We start from the raw sequence: 19,928 nt of genomic DNA on the forward strand, positions 1-19,928 counted from the left end.
ACAGTCTTGAATAGTGAGGGTAAAAAAACAATTCAAGTAACTTTTAGTTCAATTGGAGAGTAAACAAAAACATTAAATACCAAACACAATATAAGTAGTTGCTCCCTTGTGACCTTAGCAGATACATATTTTTAAAAATTTAATGTTATATGGCTAGGAATTGTTAAAATGGAAAATCCACAGTAAATGTTGTAGGTGGTGGGGAGAGGCCATTTCAGTATGGAGGAGATGGGTTTGTGATAGGCCTTTAAGAGGTGAGTAGGATTTGAGTAGACAGGGCATAATATCTGGACTATTCTGGAAAGAGCATCTGCTAATAAAGTAGCAGAAAACTGGAGACCATATTATCTCTCAAAGGCAAATTAAGGGGTGGGCTTTGACCTTATAGAAAATAGGATATCACAGAATTTATAAGTGAGGAAAAACTTGACAAAATATTGCCGTTCTTCAGAAAAGTGGCAGTGAAGGCAGTGGTAGGGACAGGAAGCTGATGGCAGGGACACTGCCTGAGTGGGTAAGAGAGTATAACCTTGACAACAGCTCTAGGAACATCAGAGGAGAGAAGTCTATTTGGTCTTATAAAGGTTGAAATGCAAAAGAGGTACTTGTTTAAATTTTGTTTTTAACGTGTTATTTAGGTAAACCAGCCATCTCAGAAAAGTAGAACAGAATTCTTGTCTAAGATACAGAAAGCTCCCTTTCCTCTCTGGAAGTAACAGTCTTCAGCAGTCTCCAGTGCTCTGCCATGAGAGTTCAGATGTACACCTGGGTTTGGAACTTGGTTTGCATTTTCCTATGGAAATAATGCCACATGCTGGAGTTTGATGCTTAGATCCAAGGTATTTAAGTATATATTATAACATTGTTGCCATTAGGAAAATACATTTTAGCTCCAAATCAGATACAGGAACAAACCTCTAGGCATTCAAGTACCACAGGTGGCAGCCAGAAGGGCTTTGGCAGTATTAATTCTTGGCAGTTTGGGATTGGGTTTCTTTTTATAAAAAGTGCCCTCCCTTGGTCAGTCACTGCCCAGGAATACTGGTAGCTGTTCCAGGAACAGATCTCCCCCACCCACTAAAGTCAGTGACAGGACACCTTCTGGTGCACACATTAGGGCACGCCCTAAATCAGTTGGTATATAATTACCTAACAAAAGTGAAAAAATCACCACTGAGATTTTGATAACTTACTAGGCACAAATACCCCATTTCTTTCTGGATCTGAACAATAAAATCCAATGAAGAGAAAGTAGTTCTTGCCTTTACATAACTGCCTGTTTCTAATACTATCCAGTCATGCAGTTAAATTTCACACAAAAATGTATGTGTAGATTTTCATCAAATAGCTATTCTGATAAAATTGTGAAATTATACATATATACATTTTAACATAAAGGTAATGATAGCACTCATCGTCAGCTTCTGGGCTGTCCATCTGGAGTCAGCTCATACCTGTAAGACAGTCGGGTTTGGACTTACGTTAGTAATGTGTGTGTGTCATGACAGTAACACGACAAACTGCCTGGTCCCGCCTGCCTGGGACTCTGCAGGACCAGCAGAACCCACCTCTTCGTCAGTTGGCCGGCCAGGGTTAAGGCTAGAGTTTACAGAGTTCCTTTAGGTAAGAGATATGCAGACAGTAAAGCCTGAAATAAAGGTGTTAGTCTGTCTCCCTTCTGATAACCAAAAAAGATGAAATAGTACTGAAAAGGGAGAAACATTGAATAGAGAATACGGACAGCTGTCTAAAAATAATGTCTTAAATAGCAGATTAACAGTGATAAAATGAAAGGGCACACTTACCATTGTGAAAAGCCCTTAATCAGGTCTTCTTTTGATAAGTCAATCAGAACCTAAACAATCACAAATAATTAGTTCCCTTCCAAAACAGTACATTAAATGGAAACAAATTGGGATAAACGGAGTTGATCATAAAAGGTCTCCCTGGGTTTCAGAGTTTTGAGCAGGGGCTCTTTTTCCTTTGGTTTTCAACATGGAGCCTCTTCAGAGAGACAGGGCTGACACTTACCGCACTGTCTTTGGAAAAGGCGAATTGCTGTTTGGAGTTGTACTTCAAGAATTTTTGGTAATTTGATTTTTTTCCTTTTCAAGTTTGCTTATGAATGTTACAGAAAAAGAACTTGCCTCATCTGTAAAAATGGGGATAATACCACCTACTTCATAGAAGTGGACTTTAAAAAGATGAGTATAAGAAGGTGTTTATTAAAATATTACAACTATAAGGTATTGTACGAATACCATTTTTACTTCTCTCTCCTTGGCATCTTCCTGGGGATTATATTTCCTCCACTTCTACTTTAGGTAAGTTCCTGTCACCACAAAAATCTTGACATAATACAGCTTCATACAATTCTGTATTTATCAAAACAGTACTTAATACCATAGAAGATGTTCAAATACTTGTGGAAGGATAAATTTGGATAGATTCTCAAGTTTGTTAAAATAGGTTTTATCATATTAATTTATACTCTATATTCTTTAGTTTCAAGAATAAAAAACAAACAAAAAAAACGCCTCCAAATGAGGCTATATGCTCTTTGAAGTCAATTCTGGTAATAGCCAGAACAATTCCATCAGAATTTCTGCAAGGATGTGTTCCACCAGTGAATTCCATTAAAGTACTTGGAAGGACAGAATGCCAAGAGTCCCTCTTATACTTACTTTTCCTAACTCCTTTCTTCTGTGTGAGCCAAGTGGCCTACTATTTTTCACTGCAACATCTAGTGACCTCTTCTTTACTTCTTCCATGGGAACAAAAAATTCAAATCTTTAAGAAGCAAAGAGTCAGGAAGTGAGATTTACATATTTTATTCACTTTTGTTGAGAATCTAAAGTGTTTCACCCATTTCCCTACCCATACAGAAGATACAGACTAGACTATTAAGAGTATCTAGAATAGTACTGGCTCGTAGGTATTCAGTTTGTCATAATTATAGATAATCACTGTCCACAAACCCTATAACTATCAACTCTGAACAGTTCCTGCTCATAGGACCACCTCAGCCCCTTCTCAGTTGGGGGGGTGTGAGTGTGGGTGTGGTATGGGGATCTGAACCCATGGTGCACTCCAACCAACTGAGCTAATCAGCCAGCCTTAGTTGGGTTTTTTTGATGAGCTAAGGGCTTGGATGCTGAACAGTTAGGTTCACTGGAGCTGCATGGAAAATATTGGCCACCTCCTGTGGAGTAAGGCAGAGGAATCTTTGTGTACAAGCTTTGTCATGTACTCATAAGAGGACCCTGGACCCATTACTTGTAGGTTTATTTTTAGGGTAGGAGTTGCCAAGTCTGCCTTCCAGATAACAGGCTTATCTTACTGTTAAAATGTGTGAGAGAATTACCAACAGATTAGATTTGTTAGAGAAGTCAAATGTTAAACCTCTCCCTCCTATGTTCCCACATAGAAATTTTGACATCCTTTTATATTGTTCAGAGCTGTCTTTGAGGGCAAAGTCTCTTACCTGTGTGACTCTAGAATATAGGATGGTGCCTGGCATAAAGTGTTCAGTAAATGTGCAGTGAATACTTTGTCTTCCCCACACCCTTTCTTGATATTCATGAACTCAAAGCATAGATCTTGAAGGAACATACTAGTTCTTAGATATGGCCCAAAGAGGATTCAGTACAACCCTAAGTTATTGACCCAGGATAAGAGGAAAAAATTATGAGGTATATCTTCCTAAGCTAGTTAGAAATGTCTTCCCTTAAGACACAAGCAGAAGGAAACAGTGATGAGATTTCTGCACCTTAAGGATTATCAAGAACAAAAATATTTAGGATAAATCTTGCCACCACTGACCCATCAAAGCAAGAAATGTAATTAGAGTCAGCTACTAGTCTTGTCCCCAAAGACATGGACGGACAAGCCTTTGTGGAGAAAGGGAGGGTATCTGTTTCACCTGCCACCTCTGCTTTGTTGCAGGAGGGAAGACAAGCCAAATAGCTTAGAACTTTGAAGGAAATTTTAGGTCTTTAGGTTCAAGGAATGTTCATTTGTAACTGCTGGAATTAAAACAAGTCCAGAAAAAAAAAAAACTTCACCAGATTCAAATCCTTCTACTGCCAGAGACTTCATTAAAAGAGAAAGACTATAAACATTGCATAATCAGGAAAACTGTAGCCCTTTTCTCCCACTAAAGTATAGAAGCTTCACAAAGTCAGAGACCATGTTGTCCTGTCCACCCAGACCCCTTCTCGCATCTGGCAAGCTGCCAGGCACACAACCAGGTGCTTAACAAATACTTGAGTGGATAAGGCACTCTAGTTAGGGCCAATAGTCCACTTACGTCTCATCAAACAGGGGTTCTAGAGTCTTCCGCTTCACTGAAGTTTTCTTACGACTTGCCCACCTCCTTTCTGGCAACAAGTAGACTCGGACGTAGGGATCAGCTCCACTGGTAGTACATGGTGTCAGGTTCCTGATTTGGTTTCAAAGACATTAAGAGAAAGGTCCCTGGTTTTCAAACACTGAAAATACTCACTGGGGAGAAACCTCTACTAGACATTCAGCTTAAGAAGGGCTTGAAGAGGGCCAGCCTGTGGCTCACTCAGGAGTGTGTGGTGCTGATATCACCAAGGCCACGGGTTTAGATCCCTATATATGGATGGCCAGTTAGCTCACTGGTTGAGCGTGGTGCTGACAACACCAAGTCGAGGGTTAAGATCCCCTTGCAGGTCATCTTTTAAAAAAAAAAAGGGCTCAAAGATAAAAATGCTCCATAGTCTCGATGACCAAAATATCAGATGAATGGTTTTGAAAATATGCATTTTTGTAAAGCTTGAAGAGCAAGTACTTTCCATCTAAGGGAAGGTGGAGATTCCCACATGGGAAGAATGTACTAGCTACCAGCCATCCCAGACAGTTTGCAGCAGTTGTATCTGAGCAAAGCCCTTAGCTCTTGAGCCGATTGGCACCACTGAAGAATGCCCACTAAAGTGCCCCTCTCAGGACATCATCACTCACAGCATGGAGGCCTTCAAGTGTCATTTCTTCCCAGTGTGTCATTCTATCAGGCTACACACCCCTGTCTTTGCTCCAAGTGCCCCTACTCTGATTTATGGTCACCTGATGCTCCCAAAGGACCTTCCTGGCCCACAGAATTCCTTTACCTGCAGCCATTGACTAACACGCTGAGGCAGCGCCGCAGACACACATAGCGCACCGTGAGCTGAATCTCACCCAGCCACCGCTGCCTGAGATTCCCACCTCTGTAAAGAAAGGGCTTGTCACTTCTCTTATCATTGCAAGTGTTGGCTCTCTTCCCCCTCCCCCAAGACAGAGAAGCTTGCCCTACTTGGGGAACAAAGAGCCATGTTGGTTAAACAAAAGAATTCTCAGTAAGTTTCCTTTTAGTCAGAAGTCAGTTCCATTTAGCACTCACATATAATTATCCTACTCCACAGTAGGAAGAGCATGAACCCTGGAGTGGGATCTGCATTTATCAGGATTCCTCATGGGACCTTGGTAGTATTTATTCAACCTTTATGATAGTAAGTTCTATCTTGTAGGATAATTGTGAAGATTGAATTAGATAACATGCTAAATAAGCCCATAGTAAACACTTAATAAATGGCAGCCATTTATTACATAATTCCACATCCCAGTATAACTCTTTAGAATTCAGTAATGTTTCTGCTGGAAGAGACCTTAACCTAAGTCCAACATTTTACAGTTGGTATGTAGTGAGAGCCGTAACCAGACTATCTGGCTCTCTCCCTGGTCCTGCGTTCTTTCTACCACACCATGCTGCCTCTCATGAAGATATTTTGTGAAAAAAACTTCCACAGGCTTATCTCGCTCACATCTACTTTTCCATCCAGGGAGATATTTTTCATGCAGGTGATTTTAGAAAAGATTAAGCAGAGAGGTGCATACTCAATGTTGAGGCTGATTTCTGTCAGGTCAAAGCAGGAAGAGGCCAGGGAGTTGAGCGAGGACATGCTGGGAGCCAGCCTCTGGGGCGGCCATGCGAGTGGGGAGGAGGCAGGGCATTTCATGGGTCTGGGAGACTTGATGGGCCCTGGAGAGTGGGGGCCGGGGACAGTCAAGAAGATGGTGGCTGAACTCTTCTTCTCCCCCATGGGCTCACAGAACCCTTTGGCACTGTCCTTGCCTTTGGGCTCTGGGCCTGTCTCTTGGGGTGCAGGTGCAGTGGCAGCAGAGGCAGCACTGGTGGTTATGTTGCTCGTTGAAGCTTCCTGGGTGTCAGAAGCAGAGTCTGGGGGGCACAGAAAATCTGCAGGACCTTCTCCCTGGGCTGGGGCCTTGGGACCCCGCTTGGTGGCCACCTTCTTGATGAACAGAGGGCCTTTCTTTAGGGCTTCAGGTCCCGTGTATGGGCTCCCCAGCTCTCGTTCCTCCACGCGCAGGAACTGTAAGTAGATGACAGCGTGGTTTATGGACTGGGCCCACCACTTCCACAACCTCAGCCATGTGTTTCTCCTTCCCCTTTTCTCCCTCAGTTATCAATTATCAAGACCTTTCCTAGGGACTTCCATTTCCAGGAATAAATATGGTGGTCCAAATATTCTGAAAAACCTCGTTAGAAAAAGCCCCCTAAAATCAAACATCCCTTTAAATCCTTAGCCAAATTCCTAATAAAGTGAAGATGATTCTTTTTAAAAAACTGAAAAAAGTTAACCTTTCCTAGAATCATTTATCAACCTTGGAATTCAAAGAGTTAGGAAAAGATGCCTTGGGTCGATGTGAGGCTGGGAGTAAAGTAACTCATGAAAGTGGGATCTCTTTAGTGAAAAAGTAGTCTAGAATAAAAGTTCCACCCATCAGCAAAGACTGATGACGAGATGTTACCTATCGGAGCCTGTACTCTGGTTGGGGGATAAAGTCTTCCCTAAGAATATGGCATCTTATAGGCCTTTCCATATATGAATTGAGTTCATATTTACACTGTCTGTGTGGTCTTGAAATCCAAAGTTAAGAAATTAACATAAAAGATAGGCCCAAGTTTTTAATGCCCCTGAGATGCTTGGCCTCCTTGGGAAAGAACAACCTTAATCCAGGTATAAAGGAACACTGAACATACATTTGCAACCCAAGTTACAAAAATGTAGAAATGAGTCACATGAAAAAGCATCAAGAGACAAAACAAACATCAAAATTTAACTCCTAGGATCTTCAGATAATAGAGTTAACAGACGTACATTATAAGTATTTTCTAATGACTATAGATTGAATATAAACATAAGAAAATAAAATACTATGAAAAAAGATCATGTGGATTTGGAAAATATAAAATTAGAACTGAAAAACTGCCATTGAAATAAAAACCATGAACAGGTTAAACAGCAAACTAGGCATAGCCAAAGAAAAAAAAAAGTGTACTGGGAGATAGCTCTGAGGAAATTAGACTGTAGCACCATGAAATAAAGAGATGGGAAGTATGAAGGTGAAGTCAAGAGACATGAAGGACAGATGAGAAGGTCCAGCATAGAAGATCTAGAAGGGATTTAAAAAGAATGGGAGAAAGAGACGATGGCTGAAAATATTCCGAAATTGATGAAAAACATGAATCCATCTCCTGGCTTCTTCCAGACACAAAGCCAGGTGCTTAGTGCTGGGACAATCCACCTTGCTCTATAGCCAGAGCGCCACTCCCCACTCCCTCGGGGGACAGGAGAGATTTACCCGAAGCACCAGCCTCATGGAGATGAGGCTGTCCAGGCCTGAGTGGTCCAGCTGAAAGCGCTGCTCAAGAGTGAGGTCAGCATAGGGGAGGATCTGGCACAGGGGGAACTCCAGCACTCCCAGAGCACACTCCTGGTCATCATCAAGCACCTAGGCAGCGGACCAGTCATAAAAGAAGAAGAAATCCAAGCCCCACCCATACCACCACTACTGTCTGGGCCCCAGCCAAGTCTAAGTTCATTTCAGTAAGTATGTGCTATGCTTCTATTGGCATCTGGTCCTATTCTGGAAACTGCCTTCAGTCAGGGGAAAAGAGTGACTTGGGATAGAGGCAATTTTTGATTTGTATGAGACCAATCTGTCAAATGCCTAGGGCTTAGGGGCTCAGAGCTCCAAAGGACCGCAGCTCCACCACTTGTTGGGCATGAGATCTTGGACAAGTCATTGTTTTAGCTTCTCTTTACTCATGTGTAAAGAAGAAAACTCTCTTCCACCGCTCTTTTGTGAAGATTAAATGAAAAAAATTTTTTTTAAATACACTATTATCCTGGGTAGATTCCAATGCAAACCACTCTGAGTGCTATGTAACAACTATAAAGACCATTTTTTAGCGAGAGCCAAGGGACTTGAGGGTTTGTCCTCCCACAGACTCCTACACGATGACCTTGGGTGCCAACCTTAAGAGATGAGAACTTGTGGGGTCTCAGTATAATCTCCCACACACAAGGGGCTGACTTTACTGCCGGGAGAACCTGCTCAAGGTGTACTTCAAGTTCCCAACCCCTCCTGGCTTATCAAGCTCATAACTGTTCAGGAGCCCAGCTTCAAGCAAACCTTCACATGGAGCTGCTCGGCTGCCACACTGTGCACAAAGAAGGAGAACACCTGACTCCACACGGGGTCCTTGCTGTGGGGACAGGTCTAGGAACAGAAGAGGAAGAGATCATTGAAGGGTCAGGTTGGGCAGAGCTGGATACCAGCACCCTCTGCTCTCACTGCAGCCATCTGGCACCACTGGGTACCTCACCTGTGTCTGCCCAGGGATCAGACAGACCCACACACACTACAGCTACGGGGAGGCACTAGGGCAGGACAGCAAGACTCAAAGGCAAGGAGTGCTTTGCCAGGAAGTTTTATAGGGAGCTGAAAATCACGCTAGCATTAGAACTCACTTCAGGGAAGGGGGACTGGCAGGATTCCTGCTGCTGGACTGAGAAATTTCATGGTGTGGTGGAAAGGACACAGGTTTTAGAGGCATGCCCAGCTTAAACCCTAGTTTGGCTGCTTTCTAGCATGTGCCTTTGGGCAAGTCGCTTAACTACAATCCTTGGATTCTTGAACTAGAAAACTGTCTTGTGAGGTTATAGTGAGAACTAAATAACATCAGGTGCCTAAGTAGGCATTCAGCATAAGCTTAATTTCTTTCCTTTTGCCTCTCTCCCCAAGGAGGCTTGAGGCCCCACTTCCTTACCTCAGGACTACACACCAAACTGTCTTACCTTACTTGTGTGTGTCTTCTTGCCTACAGACAGCTTGACATAGGAAGAAGGGTCTCTGCTGACTTTATTCTGTAAGGGTGCAAATGTACCATGAAGGCAGCCGTGGCCACGGCCCCAGCCCCACCCCCACCCCCACAGAGCATCAGTGGGACCTGGGACCATCAGTGGGACCTGGGACCAGCCAATTGCTTCCCTTTGAAGGAAGGCTGCCCTGGTACTCCCAGGCCCGCTGGGCTGCCATTACTGTGCAAGCACCAGGACAGGCCTGACACCAGGGAGAGGTTCCAAGTTAAACGCCAGAGACAAGAGCTGGGCCTGGCTGGGCACAGTCTTTTGTTCCCTGGGGTCATGGAAATAGGCTGGAGTCAAGTTCTGGCTCCTCCTTACCTGTGTGACCCAGCCACTTAACCTTCTGGGTCCTGTTTGTAAAATGGCAACAAAAACTACTGACACACAATCCTCACAGGACTCAGGGATAATCAATGTGAAGGACCAGTTGCCAATCCCAGTGCCTGGCACACAGTAGGACAGCACCTGTTGTTATCCCCAAGCTGCATGTGCACAGAACGTGGCCCAGAAGACACAGGGCTGGGGGAAAGAAGAGCCACTATTTAAACCTCAAATTTTCAGCCACATACACACTTACCTTGGCAAACCTGGAGAGTTTTTTGGCTCGATATTCACCATTCAGGTAGTCAAAAGGGTTTCTCTGCAGCCCAGAGAGAATGGGATTAAAGCAACACATGGACTTTTGAAAGTGATGGGCACAGGGCAAGGTGTATGTGACACTCTGGACATGTCACCACTCACCGGCAGGTTGCAGGCACTCTCCAAGAAGACCACAAGTATGGCAGTGGAGAGTCCACCATAGTCCTGCAAACAGACACAAACACTCAGTTGGTGTCCCCAGAAGCAGGACACGGACTGGTTTGGGAAAAGCTTACTTGTGGCAGAGGGAAGCCAGCCAACCCTTACACTCCAGACTAGCTGTAAGATTTCTCTCAACAGTTTTTTGTTGAGGCTAAGAATACAACTGCAGCATGACACATTTAAGTTAGAGGGTGGATTTCCCCTATGAACTGGGCTGGCAGGCACTGACACAGAGCTCTAAGGACCCCATCTTCCCTGAAGGTAACTGAGATGCTCGGAGGCTGTTTGCTGAGAGAGATGAGGAGCTGCCCTGTGTAGAAGACAAGGGGCTAAGTGACATGTTCTGCAGGTGAGCAAGAACTGGGGAGCTTCATCTCCCTCCTTCCTCCTTACTATTTTTCTGCTATGGAGCCCTTGACACCCTGGGCTCACCTCGGTCACAGCTTCCTGGTCAGTGAGCAGTGAAAGCCACTCCAGCCGCAGGTGCAGCCGCCCGCTGGTTGTGTCATTCAGGACGAACCACTGTGGGGCAGGGGTGGGAGAGGAAAGCTCAGGGAAAGGGCCCTCTTTGGGCAGCTCACTCCTGACACCTGGTTGGGCTCTAATAGGCACTCCAGGGAAAAGGTACCCCAGTCCAGACAGGGCATGCTCTGGGCTCAGAGGGGCTGGGAGATGTGGTTATAGGGAGGCAGAAGTGCTACACTTTGGGAAGGAAAAACCCAGGCCCAGCCTGCCCTCCCTGTAATGGGACTGTGCCCTGTTGGGAGTGTTTAATCTGTGGGTACTTCCCAGGGAAGCTTCTTCCAACCTGGGCCCTGGGGGGTTCCCTAGAGGCATCTGGGCCTCACCCAGCTGTAGCCCCTGAGGACAGGCATGTGCAGCCCAGCACACAGGGGCCCATTTCACAGTACTAGCTGGGCTGAAGCAGCCTGTTAGAGCTGTCCACAGGAAGAGGGCTACACTCTACCTCATCCACCACTCTGTTCGTCATGACATCCCCGAGGCAGATCTGCAGGCTGGAATACACAGGCAGAGGGGTCAGCTCAGCTCAGCCCAGCTCAGTGGAGGCAAGCAGCAGAGGGTGTGGAGGCCCACCCTGGGATCTATTTTCAAATATCTGAGTGGGGCCATTAAGACAGAGGATCTTATTCCTCTCACAGAATCAATGGGAGACCAATTTCACCTTAAGTGAAGGAAGGACTAGCTAGTTATCAGGGATGCTCCCATTATACATGCTGCCTAGGGAGGCAGGTGGCTCCCATCCCCAGAAGGGACAAGCAGAGGCTGCTGTACACATCACCTCTGGATTTCTCAACGACAGTGCTACTGGCATTTTGAGTGGGATGACTCTCATTGTGCAAAACTGCACATGCACTGCAGGAATTTAGCTTCCTGGTCCTGTGCCCTCTAAATGCCAGAGGCACCACCTCCCAAAATTTTAACCCAAAATGCCCCTCCATTCCAAAACTTCCCCAGGTGCCCGGCAAGGGATAAGTATAGTTGGTACGTGTGTGTGAGAGGAGATAACACCCACATCACAGCACACCCGTAATCCACCCTGAACCAAGCCCAACCAGAAGGTCCTGACAGCCAGAGGGAAAAACGTAATTCTGTGTAACTGTTAGAAATGTGCTGGAGCTCAAAACACACCTGGAATCAGCTACACAAAGCATGAGCCGTAAGCCAAACTTGTAATTTGCAACATTACAAAAACTGCAGCTTTTTCCATGAAGGTGAAAAATAAAGATTGATAAACATCTGATGGCGAGCTGTTTCTTTGGCTGTCAGATGGCGCCTCTCCTGATTTGTTTCTATTTTTTAAAATGACATACTCATGGAAACAAGCTAAACAACACAGGAGTATGAAGATTTGGGTAAAACACCCTTCTCTGCCTCCTAATCAGAAATACACAGTGTTAATAGTCTGCTATGTAGCTCCCATTCCTTGCTCTGCCCACACGAACCCATACAAAATATTCAAGGGTCCTCTCCTGGAAAGATCCAACTACACAGGTTACTCCCAACTGCTCACCCCCACTTATTGATATATTATGGATGTTCTCCGGGTCAATACACATAGATTCTACTTGTTTTTAAAAACTGCAGAATATTTGTAGTTTGGCAATGGTAATTTTATTCAAACATTCTGCCAATATCCTGAGGCTGGACGTTCATATTTCTGAGTTTTTTTATTTTGCTACCAGATACTTCTCCAATAAACACTTCAGGTACTAATGCTTTTATTTTATAGGAGATTCCTGGAAGTGGGACTGTTAGACCAAAAGACATATAAATTTGAGGTTTTGTTAGCTAGCCCCACCCTGGCCGTTTCAGTCCTCCTATAGCCCTGAGGGTCTGGGTTCTACCCCAGCGAGAGTGGCCAGGGTTCCTTGGGACTAGGCATCTGGCCATCCATGCCAGCCTTGCCTATTGCTCCAAATAGGGACTCTGGGTACATTATCAGGAGGGCAGAAAGCAGAGCCCATGGTGCATAAACCTTTGGGTCCTCTCTGTATCCCCCCAAGGACTAGGGCAGGGCTGGGCATTCAGGAGACATCTGGGAAGGTTTGTGGAAGAAATGTGGAACGGCAGGGTGGGTTGCCTGGCACAGCCATCATGTCAGAATGACTAGAAAGGGTTGCAGGTCATTGGCTGGTGGGAGCAAGGTTCCTGTGCACCAAGACCCAGCCCAGTGCCCTCAGGGAGGGAAGGCTTCCCCCAGGCCCAGCTCAGCCCTCCTCACCTGCCTAGGAAGTCATCCCTGTCAGGATCCTCATCATACAGGTCCACTTCCAGGTCCTGCCCAGGGACTTCATACACCATGAACTGGAAGGAAAGAGGTGTCTTAACCTGCAGGCTACAATAACCAAGGAATCCAACCTTATGTATGACCCAAGGAGAGCTAAGTCCCGGCTGGGAGCCCGGGCAGGTTCCCGGTCTTCTTGGTGCCCCAAGGACCCTACCTGTAAGAAGGGAGTGGTGCCCCTCCCGTGCAGGGCAGTCGGGGGATTAGAGACAACATGTGCAAGCCCATGGCAGAGCGGGTGCTCAGAGACAGTGGCTGCTGTTTGTCCTACATGAGGCTTGCAGCTTCCAGAGCAATTGCCCAGCACACTGCCATGGCCCCCATGAGTCTGAACAACAGGAGACTAAGCTTCCTTTTATCTCCCATGTTTCCACTGCCTCACCCCAAATGTAACAGGGCATGCCAACAGTGTGCTGGGAGGGGAGGGTGGAAGGGGTCACCTAGGAGGTGGCCCCTGGAACTTGTAATCTGAAGGCCTTCGAGGCCTTAATGGGCTGTGGGTCCCACCCTTCAAGTAGTAGGGATTGTGGCTGAACTTAAGGATGAACTTTGGGCTCCTGGGGTTTGGCTCTGGCAGAGGAGAGACTAAGAGGGGTGGAGCAGAACAGCCTCTGAGGTTTTCTCTTATTTTGATCTGAAAACTTCCAACAAAGCTGACTTTGGTGGGGAAAGGAGGTAGGAATTTGCCTACAGCTTGGCCCTCCAGTGGAGCCAGAGTAGCCCACCTCCGGAAGCCTGGTGGATGTGGGAAGTAGGAATTACATAGACCTGCCTGCCGTCTCCAAGGCCACTCCCTTGGCCCAGTGTTGCCCTGTGGATATGTGAAAGCCTCGAGAAAGGCCCTCCCTGTCTATGCCCAGCATGACCCAAAGTGGAGCCTGGGGGACATCAAGTGCAACTGAGGAGACCCTCACCTCAAACACCTCATTCCAGGTGGGGTTCAGGTTCCTGTAGATAGTCCTGCTCCGGAAATGCTGCAGGCCGATGCTCACCTTGGCATAGGGGTCTGACTTGCCTCGCAACCCCAGGAAGTTGTCCTTCTGGGCCAGCTTCTCTGCTTCCAGCAAGTGGACTCTGATCACACCCTGGAAAATGCCCAAGCCTAGGGTTCACGCCTGCTTCCTGGGCTGTGCCAGCTCCCAAGGCCTAGAATATCAGAGCCATCAGAGATCACTGCCACCACCATCTGGTTTCCTCCATGGTCTGGACAGAGAGATGGGAGCCAGAGAGGGCAGTGACCTGGCCAAGGCCACACAGCAAGTGATGGCAGGGCCCTGGATTCTCTGTACCGCATCAGGATGCCATGCCCACGTCCCTGGCTTTCCCACACTCCCTGCCTCCAAACTGCGACATGAATGGCTTCTTTACTGCAGCTACTTGCCCCTCCAGTGTGAACAGCCATGCCATCCAAGGAGGATTCCTTAATTTCTCTGTGTAACCTATATGTAGGCTGAGTCCTGGCATCACTTCTTCCAGATACCGAGGTGTGCACACCCTGTGGGCCCTGCCTGCAGCTGGCAGTAGGTCCCTGTACTCATAAAGGCCCAGCACTGAGTCTCACCCCACCACACCCTGGGTTATACCATAGTACAGACCCCTTTTCCCACATTCACGCTGATGGTTGTTCAAAAAATAAATGAAAACATAACTCTGTTAATAAAAAACAGAGCACAGGAATTAGGAAAGCATAGTTCATGCCTCCTTTCTAGAATTATTTTTTAATATCAGTAAATACATATACATTTACCCTTTGACCCAGCAATCCTGCTTCTAGTAATTTATCTGAAAAGCATACTGGCAAAAACACAGAACACATGCGCACAGGCTATTCATTACACTAGCACACCACCCACAAGCTGTATGACCTCGGCAAGTCGCTGACATCTCTGGACCTCAGTTTCCTCATCTCTTATACTACTATTTGTAATAGCAAAAGACCAGACACAACTTAACTGTCCATCAATAGGGAACTGGTTGAATAACCTTCAGAACATTCACATAGTGGAGTACTTTGCAGCTGTGAAAAATAATGAGGAAGTTCCTATTGACACTGTCACAGCATGGCCTCCATGATATATTTAGTGACAAAAAGAAGATGGGGAAAACTGTGTATGCCACTGTCCACCAAAAAGAAAGGGGGATTATGAATATAAACAAATAGGTACACATATGACCACATATATGTATCTGCTCATATTAAAAATAATTTAAAATAATGGAAGCTGGTCGGTTAGCTCAGTTGGTTAGAGTGTGGTGCTGATAACACCAAGGTCCAGGGTTCAATCCCTGTACTGGCCAACAAAAAAAGAAAAAGAACAGAAGGATAAACCATTTCTTATAGGGGAATGGTGGGGATTGGGTGGAGTGAACAAGGGATAGAAGCCTTAAAATATAATTTTTTATATTGGGCTTTGGAAACTACAACTATTTTACACAATTGTAAAAGAAGTTTAGGTAAAAGTTAAATAGAGAATAGAACGAAACAGATCAATGTAAATATTCATGGCCTGTTTTTGTCACAAACATACAGAGAGGAACTATTCCAAGTGAGTTTAAAATGTCATAATCTGCTACACCAGCGCCCCGGGGCCCACCCAACAGCCCAAGGCATGGAAAAGGGGACCGAACCTCCCTCCCACAAACAGGCACCTCGCCAGCACCTCAGGTCCTGCCCAGGGACCTGGGAAATCGAGAAGGGGACCGGACCTCCTTTCGACAACCAGGCACACTGTGCTAGCACCTTGGGACCTGTGCTGGGACCTGGGGCATGGAGAAGGGGACCAGACCCACCTCCCACAACCAGGCACACCACACCAGTGCCTCAGGGCCTGTCCTGGGACCCAGGGCATGGAGAAGGGGACCAAAACGCCCTCCTGCAACCAGGCACACTGCACCAGCACCTTGGGACCTGTGCTGGGACTTGGGATATGGAGAAGGGAACTGGACCCCCCCCCTCCCACAACCAGGCACACTGCACCAGTGCATCGGGGCCTGTCCTGGGACCCAGGGCATGGAGAAGGGGACCAGAACCCCCTCCCCTCCCACAACCAGGCACCCCATGCTAGCACTTCGAGGCTTTCCCTGGTACTCGAGGCACGGAGAAGAGGACTGGACTGCCCTCCCACAACCAGGCACCCCATGCCAGTGCCTCAGGGCCTGCCTGGGGATCCAGGACATGGAGAAGGGGACTGGACCCCCCCTCCCACAATCAGGCACACTGTGCCAGCACCTCGGGACCCACTCGGGGACCCAGGGCATGGAACCAGGGATTGTACACTCTCTACAACCAGGCACACTGCCAGCACCATGGAGCAGGCCAAAAACATCTCCTCCATGTGGGTGGCCCACCACAGCCACCATGATAACCATGGCTGCCACGAAGGCAACTATAGGCCACAACCACCACGCAGATGGTCCTCCAGCCACTGGAGTGAGTTGACACAAGAAGAGTCATCAGCAGAGATAAAGACAGGAGGAGGATGTCTGTCTCCACAGAGCCCATTTCTTAGTGACAGAAGAGACAGCTGCTCTATGATAATAATATTGGGGGACCTGAACACACCTCTCAGCATTGGACAGATCATTTGGGCATCAAATCAACAGAGTAACCATTATGCTTTCAGAGAGAGAGAGAAGAAATCTAGGCTGATTAGAGGGGGGAGGGGGGAGTAAGAGGGGTATGGGGAAGGATTGGACAAGGGGCATAAATAATAATTACAATTTGTAACAATATATATGCTAGTAATATTGATTTGATCATTATATCTCAATGGCGAACCCCCAAAATTTGTATAATCAATTTTGATTCAATAAAAATCAAATAAATAAATAAAAATAAAACGTCATAATTTGAAAGGACATCCAAAGAGGTAATATATCCTAAGGACCAAACGTTTTTAGTAATGATGACATGGGTGGTGGTGTTTATATTGTTCTGAGACCATCACACATGCAGTGTGGGATAAAGCCAATGTGCCACTGCGTGAAGGCTGGGAGGACTATGTGCTGCCTTCCAGCTGGCCCGTGTCCTGCAGGGCCTTCCCTCTGTGGGTGGCGCAGGCCTGAGCAGGAACGTGCATCAGGCTGAGTGCAAGAAGACGCTGCCTGACACCTGCCTCTGATGGGAAAATGGGTGCTTTCCCTTCTCGTGAGGCCCTGATTCAGCCCCAAGGGCTCAGGCCCACAGCCAGGGTGCCCATCTGTAGGGAGGTCACATGGCTGTTCCTTAGGGACCTCCTGAGCTGGGCTCAGGGTGGGGGGGGACAATGGGGCTCAATGCCCCAGGAAGTCCCATATCCTGACTCAACTGGGAATTCTCCTTCCCAGCAGACCCAAAGATTCTTCCCACCACCGAACTGATGGGAGCCTCCCATCACTCCTGAACAGAGGATGGGAGGCGCCTGAAGTTTCATGGGGGATGACCGCCCACAGTCTCCATCCGAAGCCACACTGCAGGGGGACCAGGAGCCTGAGAAGGAACACTGCCCTGGGCTCTGCCCCTCCCTGGACGGGGAGAAGTCACTGAGCAAGTCATTCAACCTCCCCAAACCTCAGTCTCTGCCCCATAAAGTGGAGATGCCGTGTCCTCATGGGGTGGAAGTAAGGATTTCCATCTGAGAATGCATTTGAGGTGTCAGGACACCTCCCCGACCAGCCTGTCTGTCCCTCAACACTGGGCCCAGTGCTCTGTACTGGCTACTCACGCAAGGCAGGGGGAAGCGCAGGTTGGTCACATCCAGCCCCTTCTTCACAGGCACAGTCACACGGTTGGGCAGCACCAGGTGGGCAGCGATGAGGTCCTCCAGCAGGCTGTCCGACACCTCGCTGGGACACCAGGCATGTCCAGCTGTGGAGGGGTGGCACTACCTCCCCCATGCCACCTGACCCTCCATCCATCAGGAGCCCTGCTTGGCAGGGTAGGCCCCGCCAGGAGAATAGCCCTGACCCCATTCTGCCTGGAGGGGGTGAGGGGTGCGTGTGCATTGTGGCAGCCCTCCACATTCTATCCCAATAGCAGCCATCCCACCTACATGCCCCCGTCCCCATGCGCCCCTCCTGCCTTGTTCTGCTGAGGCAGCACAGCGTGATTCAGTGTTAGAATCTCAGCTCCACACCCCTTGAGCTATGTGACCCTGGCAAGTCGCTAGCCTCTCTGGACCTCAGTTTTCTCATCTCTAACCTGGGGATAACAATGCCTACCTCCTAGGGTTGTTTTGAGGGTGAGGGGACATGTGTGAGGTGCTGAGAACAGTGCCTTGTCCACAGTAAGTGCTAGGTAAGCGTCAGCTAGCAGGGCCTGTCAGCATGGCGGACATTCTCCCCATAACTGCCTGGCTCCACCTCCCAGTACAGGCAGACGGGGAGGGTGCCTGGAACAGGACTGGCACACACTAAGTGCTCAATAAATATTTTTTGAATGAAAGAATGCATGGTTGGATTCCCTTCATCCAGGGCAGATGTCACCAGTAAGAGGTGAGTGGCCCTCCCTGTGGCCTGTGGCAGCTGCCCAGCTGGCCCTCCATCCTGGGGAGGCACATCCCACGGGCTGCAGCCCTTCACTGCTCCTCTCACGGCGCCTGGGCTCTGAGAACAGCCTTCACCGGCCCCAGGGAGGTGGGATCTCCCAGACCAGCTCCTCATCGCTGGCCTCTGCTGTTTGCCACCACGGCTGGAGGAGGCCACAGAGGCTTCTCACCACACACTTGGGGTAGGGAGGGGGCAGAATAAGGGAGAAAGGAGAACACGTCTGTGCCCACACACTGTGCTGCCACGACACATGCCTGAGCATTCTCCCAGGGACCCCAAAACACAGGAACCAGGCTCCTCTTTTATTGAGGAGGTGCCCAGCGAGGTGAAGTAACTTGTCCCGTCACTCAGTTGCTAAGTGACACAGCCAGGAGCTGGCCGGGTCTGGGTCCACAGCCGGTGCTGCTCTCACTAGCCACGTGGCCTCCTCTAGGCCCCCATCTCATCTACTCTGAGCCACTCTCCTGCACCAGGACAGGGACCTGGATGTCCCTCAGCACACCATTCAGCAAAGCACTTCTCACCCAATCGTGTGTGTCTCTGTGTGTGTGTCCGTGTGTGTCCAGGTCCGTGTCCGTGTGTGTGTGTTTTCTGGGCACAGGGCCTGCCCATGGAGGCCACGTGGCACAGTTAGCCTCACAGCCCCACTCTACACACAATAACGCTCTTCCCTCCAGCAGGGGAGGCTCGGTGCCCGCGCCAGTTCCCAGGCGGAGAGAGCCAGGAGGGAGGCTCTCCCAGGCACTTACTTGATCCCGGGCGCATCCAGCAGGTTGGTCAGGCCAGTCCAGTTGATCTGCAGGTGCTGCAGGGACAGAGAGAGGCTGTTAGGCTGGAAGAAGCTGGGAGATCAGGGCCAACAACCCCCTGCCAAGCACCTCACACCCACTTGGGAGGAGAACCCAGCCCGGTGGGGGACGCTCTCAGCAGGGGTGTCAGGCAAGCAAGGTCACCTTCTAGCCCTGTCAGGCCTCTAGGGGTACTGAGGGCCCAGGCCTTAGCTCGGGACGGGGAGGGGCTGTTGGGCCTGCTGTGTCCCAGCCAGGACCTCCACAGGAGTGGGCCAGTCCCAGTGGCTACAGGATGGCCTGGACTGGGAGAGCTCTGAGCACGCATCTCAGCTCCACTGCAGACGACCTGTGAGACCTTCTCTGAGCTTAGTTTCCTCAGTGTGGGGAGAGCAGAGTCTAGCTCCTCAGGCTGCCTTGAGGATTAAATAAAATAAGGTCTAGCTGGGCCTGGACAATGTCCATTCCTGGCTCAGTCCCAAAGTCTGGGGCCCACAGGATGAGTGCTTACTCCTAGGGAGCAGCAGAACTGCTGCTAGTCCCTGGACTCACCGGCTTTTGAAGGAAGAACATGGTCACAGCTCCCACGAAGGGCTTGTCCACGAGGAGGGGCTCCAAGATGATTCGCAGGGTGCCCTGCAACTGGATGGGCATAGAGGGCCCATGAGGGACCCATGCCTCCTTTTTTCCTATACCTGCTGGGCTCAGCTGAGGCCTCTTGCTGCCTTATTTCATACCCATGCCACCCCCAAATGTCAGGACCTCCCCCGC

At 48.3% G+C, this 19,928-nt stretch overlaps 1 protein-coding gene across 1 annotated transcript in view; it reads right to left on the bottom strand.

The window, feature by feature from the left end:
* Positions 1–1,417: 1,417 nt before the first annotated feature.
* Positions 1,418–19,928, bottom strand: part of ESYT3 (extended synaptotagmin 3) — a 47,106-nt gene continuing 28,595 nt past the window's right edge. The window contains exons 6-23 of the mRNA XM_063115262.1: positions 19,710–19,799; positions 19,119–19,174; positions 17,547–17,667; positions 13,758–13,928; positions 12,781–12,863; positions 11,005–11,053; positions 10,470–10,559; positions 9,978–10,040; positions 9,814–9,876; positions 9,168–9,236; positions 8,503–8,589; positions 7,669–7,818; positions 5,899–6,395; positions 5,133–5,231; positions 4,310–4,441; positions 2,685–2,790; positions 1,806–1,855; positions 1,418–1,454 (exon numbers count right to left, since the gene is read on the bottom strand). Coding sequence (XP_062971332.1) covers positions 1,418–1,454; positions 1,806–1,855; positions 2,685–2,790; positions 4,310–4,441; positions 5,133–5,231; positions 5,899–6,395; positions 7,669–7,818; positions 8,503–8,589; positions 9,168–9,236; positions 9,814–9,876; positions 9,978–10,040; positions 10,470–10,559; positions 11,005–11,053; positions 12,781–12,863; positions 13,758–13,928; positions 17,547–17,667; positions 19,119–19,174; positions 19,710–19,799 — 2,013 coding nt within the window. The remainder of the gene's footprint in view (positions 1,455–1,805; positions 1,856–2,684; positions 2,791–4,309; positions 4,442–5,132; positions 5,232–5,898; positions 6,396–7,668; positions 7,819–8,502; positions 8,590–9,167; positions 9,237–9,813; positions 9,877–9,977; positions 10,041–10,469; positions 10,560–11,004; positions 11,054–12,780; positions 12,864–13,757; positions 13,929–17,546; positions 17,668–19,118; positions 19,175–19,709; positions 19,800–19,928) is intronic.

The sequence above is a fragment of the Cynocephalus volans genome, chromosome 11, assembly GCF_027409185.1.
Source record: "Cynocephalus volans isolate mCynVol1 chromosome 11, mCynVol1.pri, whole genome shotgun sequence".
In the NCBI taxonomy this organism is placed as follows: Eukaryota; Metazoa; Chordata; class Mammalia; order Dermoptera; family Cynocephalidae; genus Cynocephalus; species Cynocephalus volans.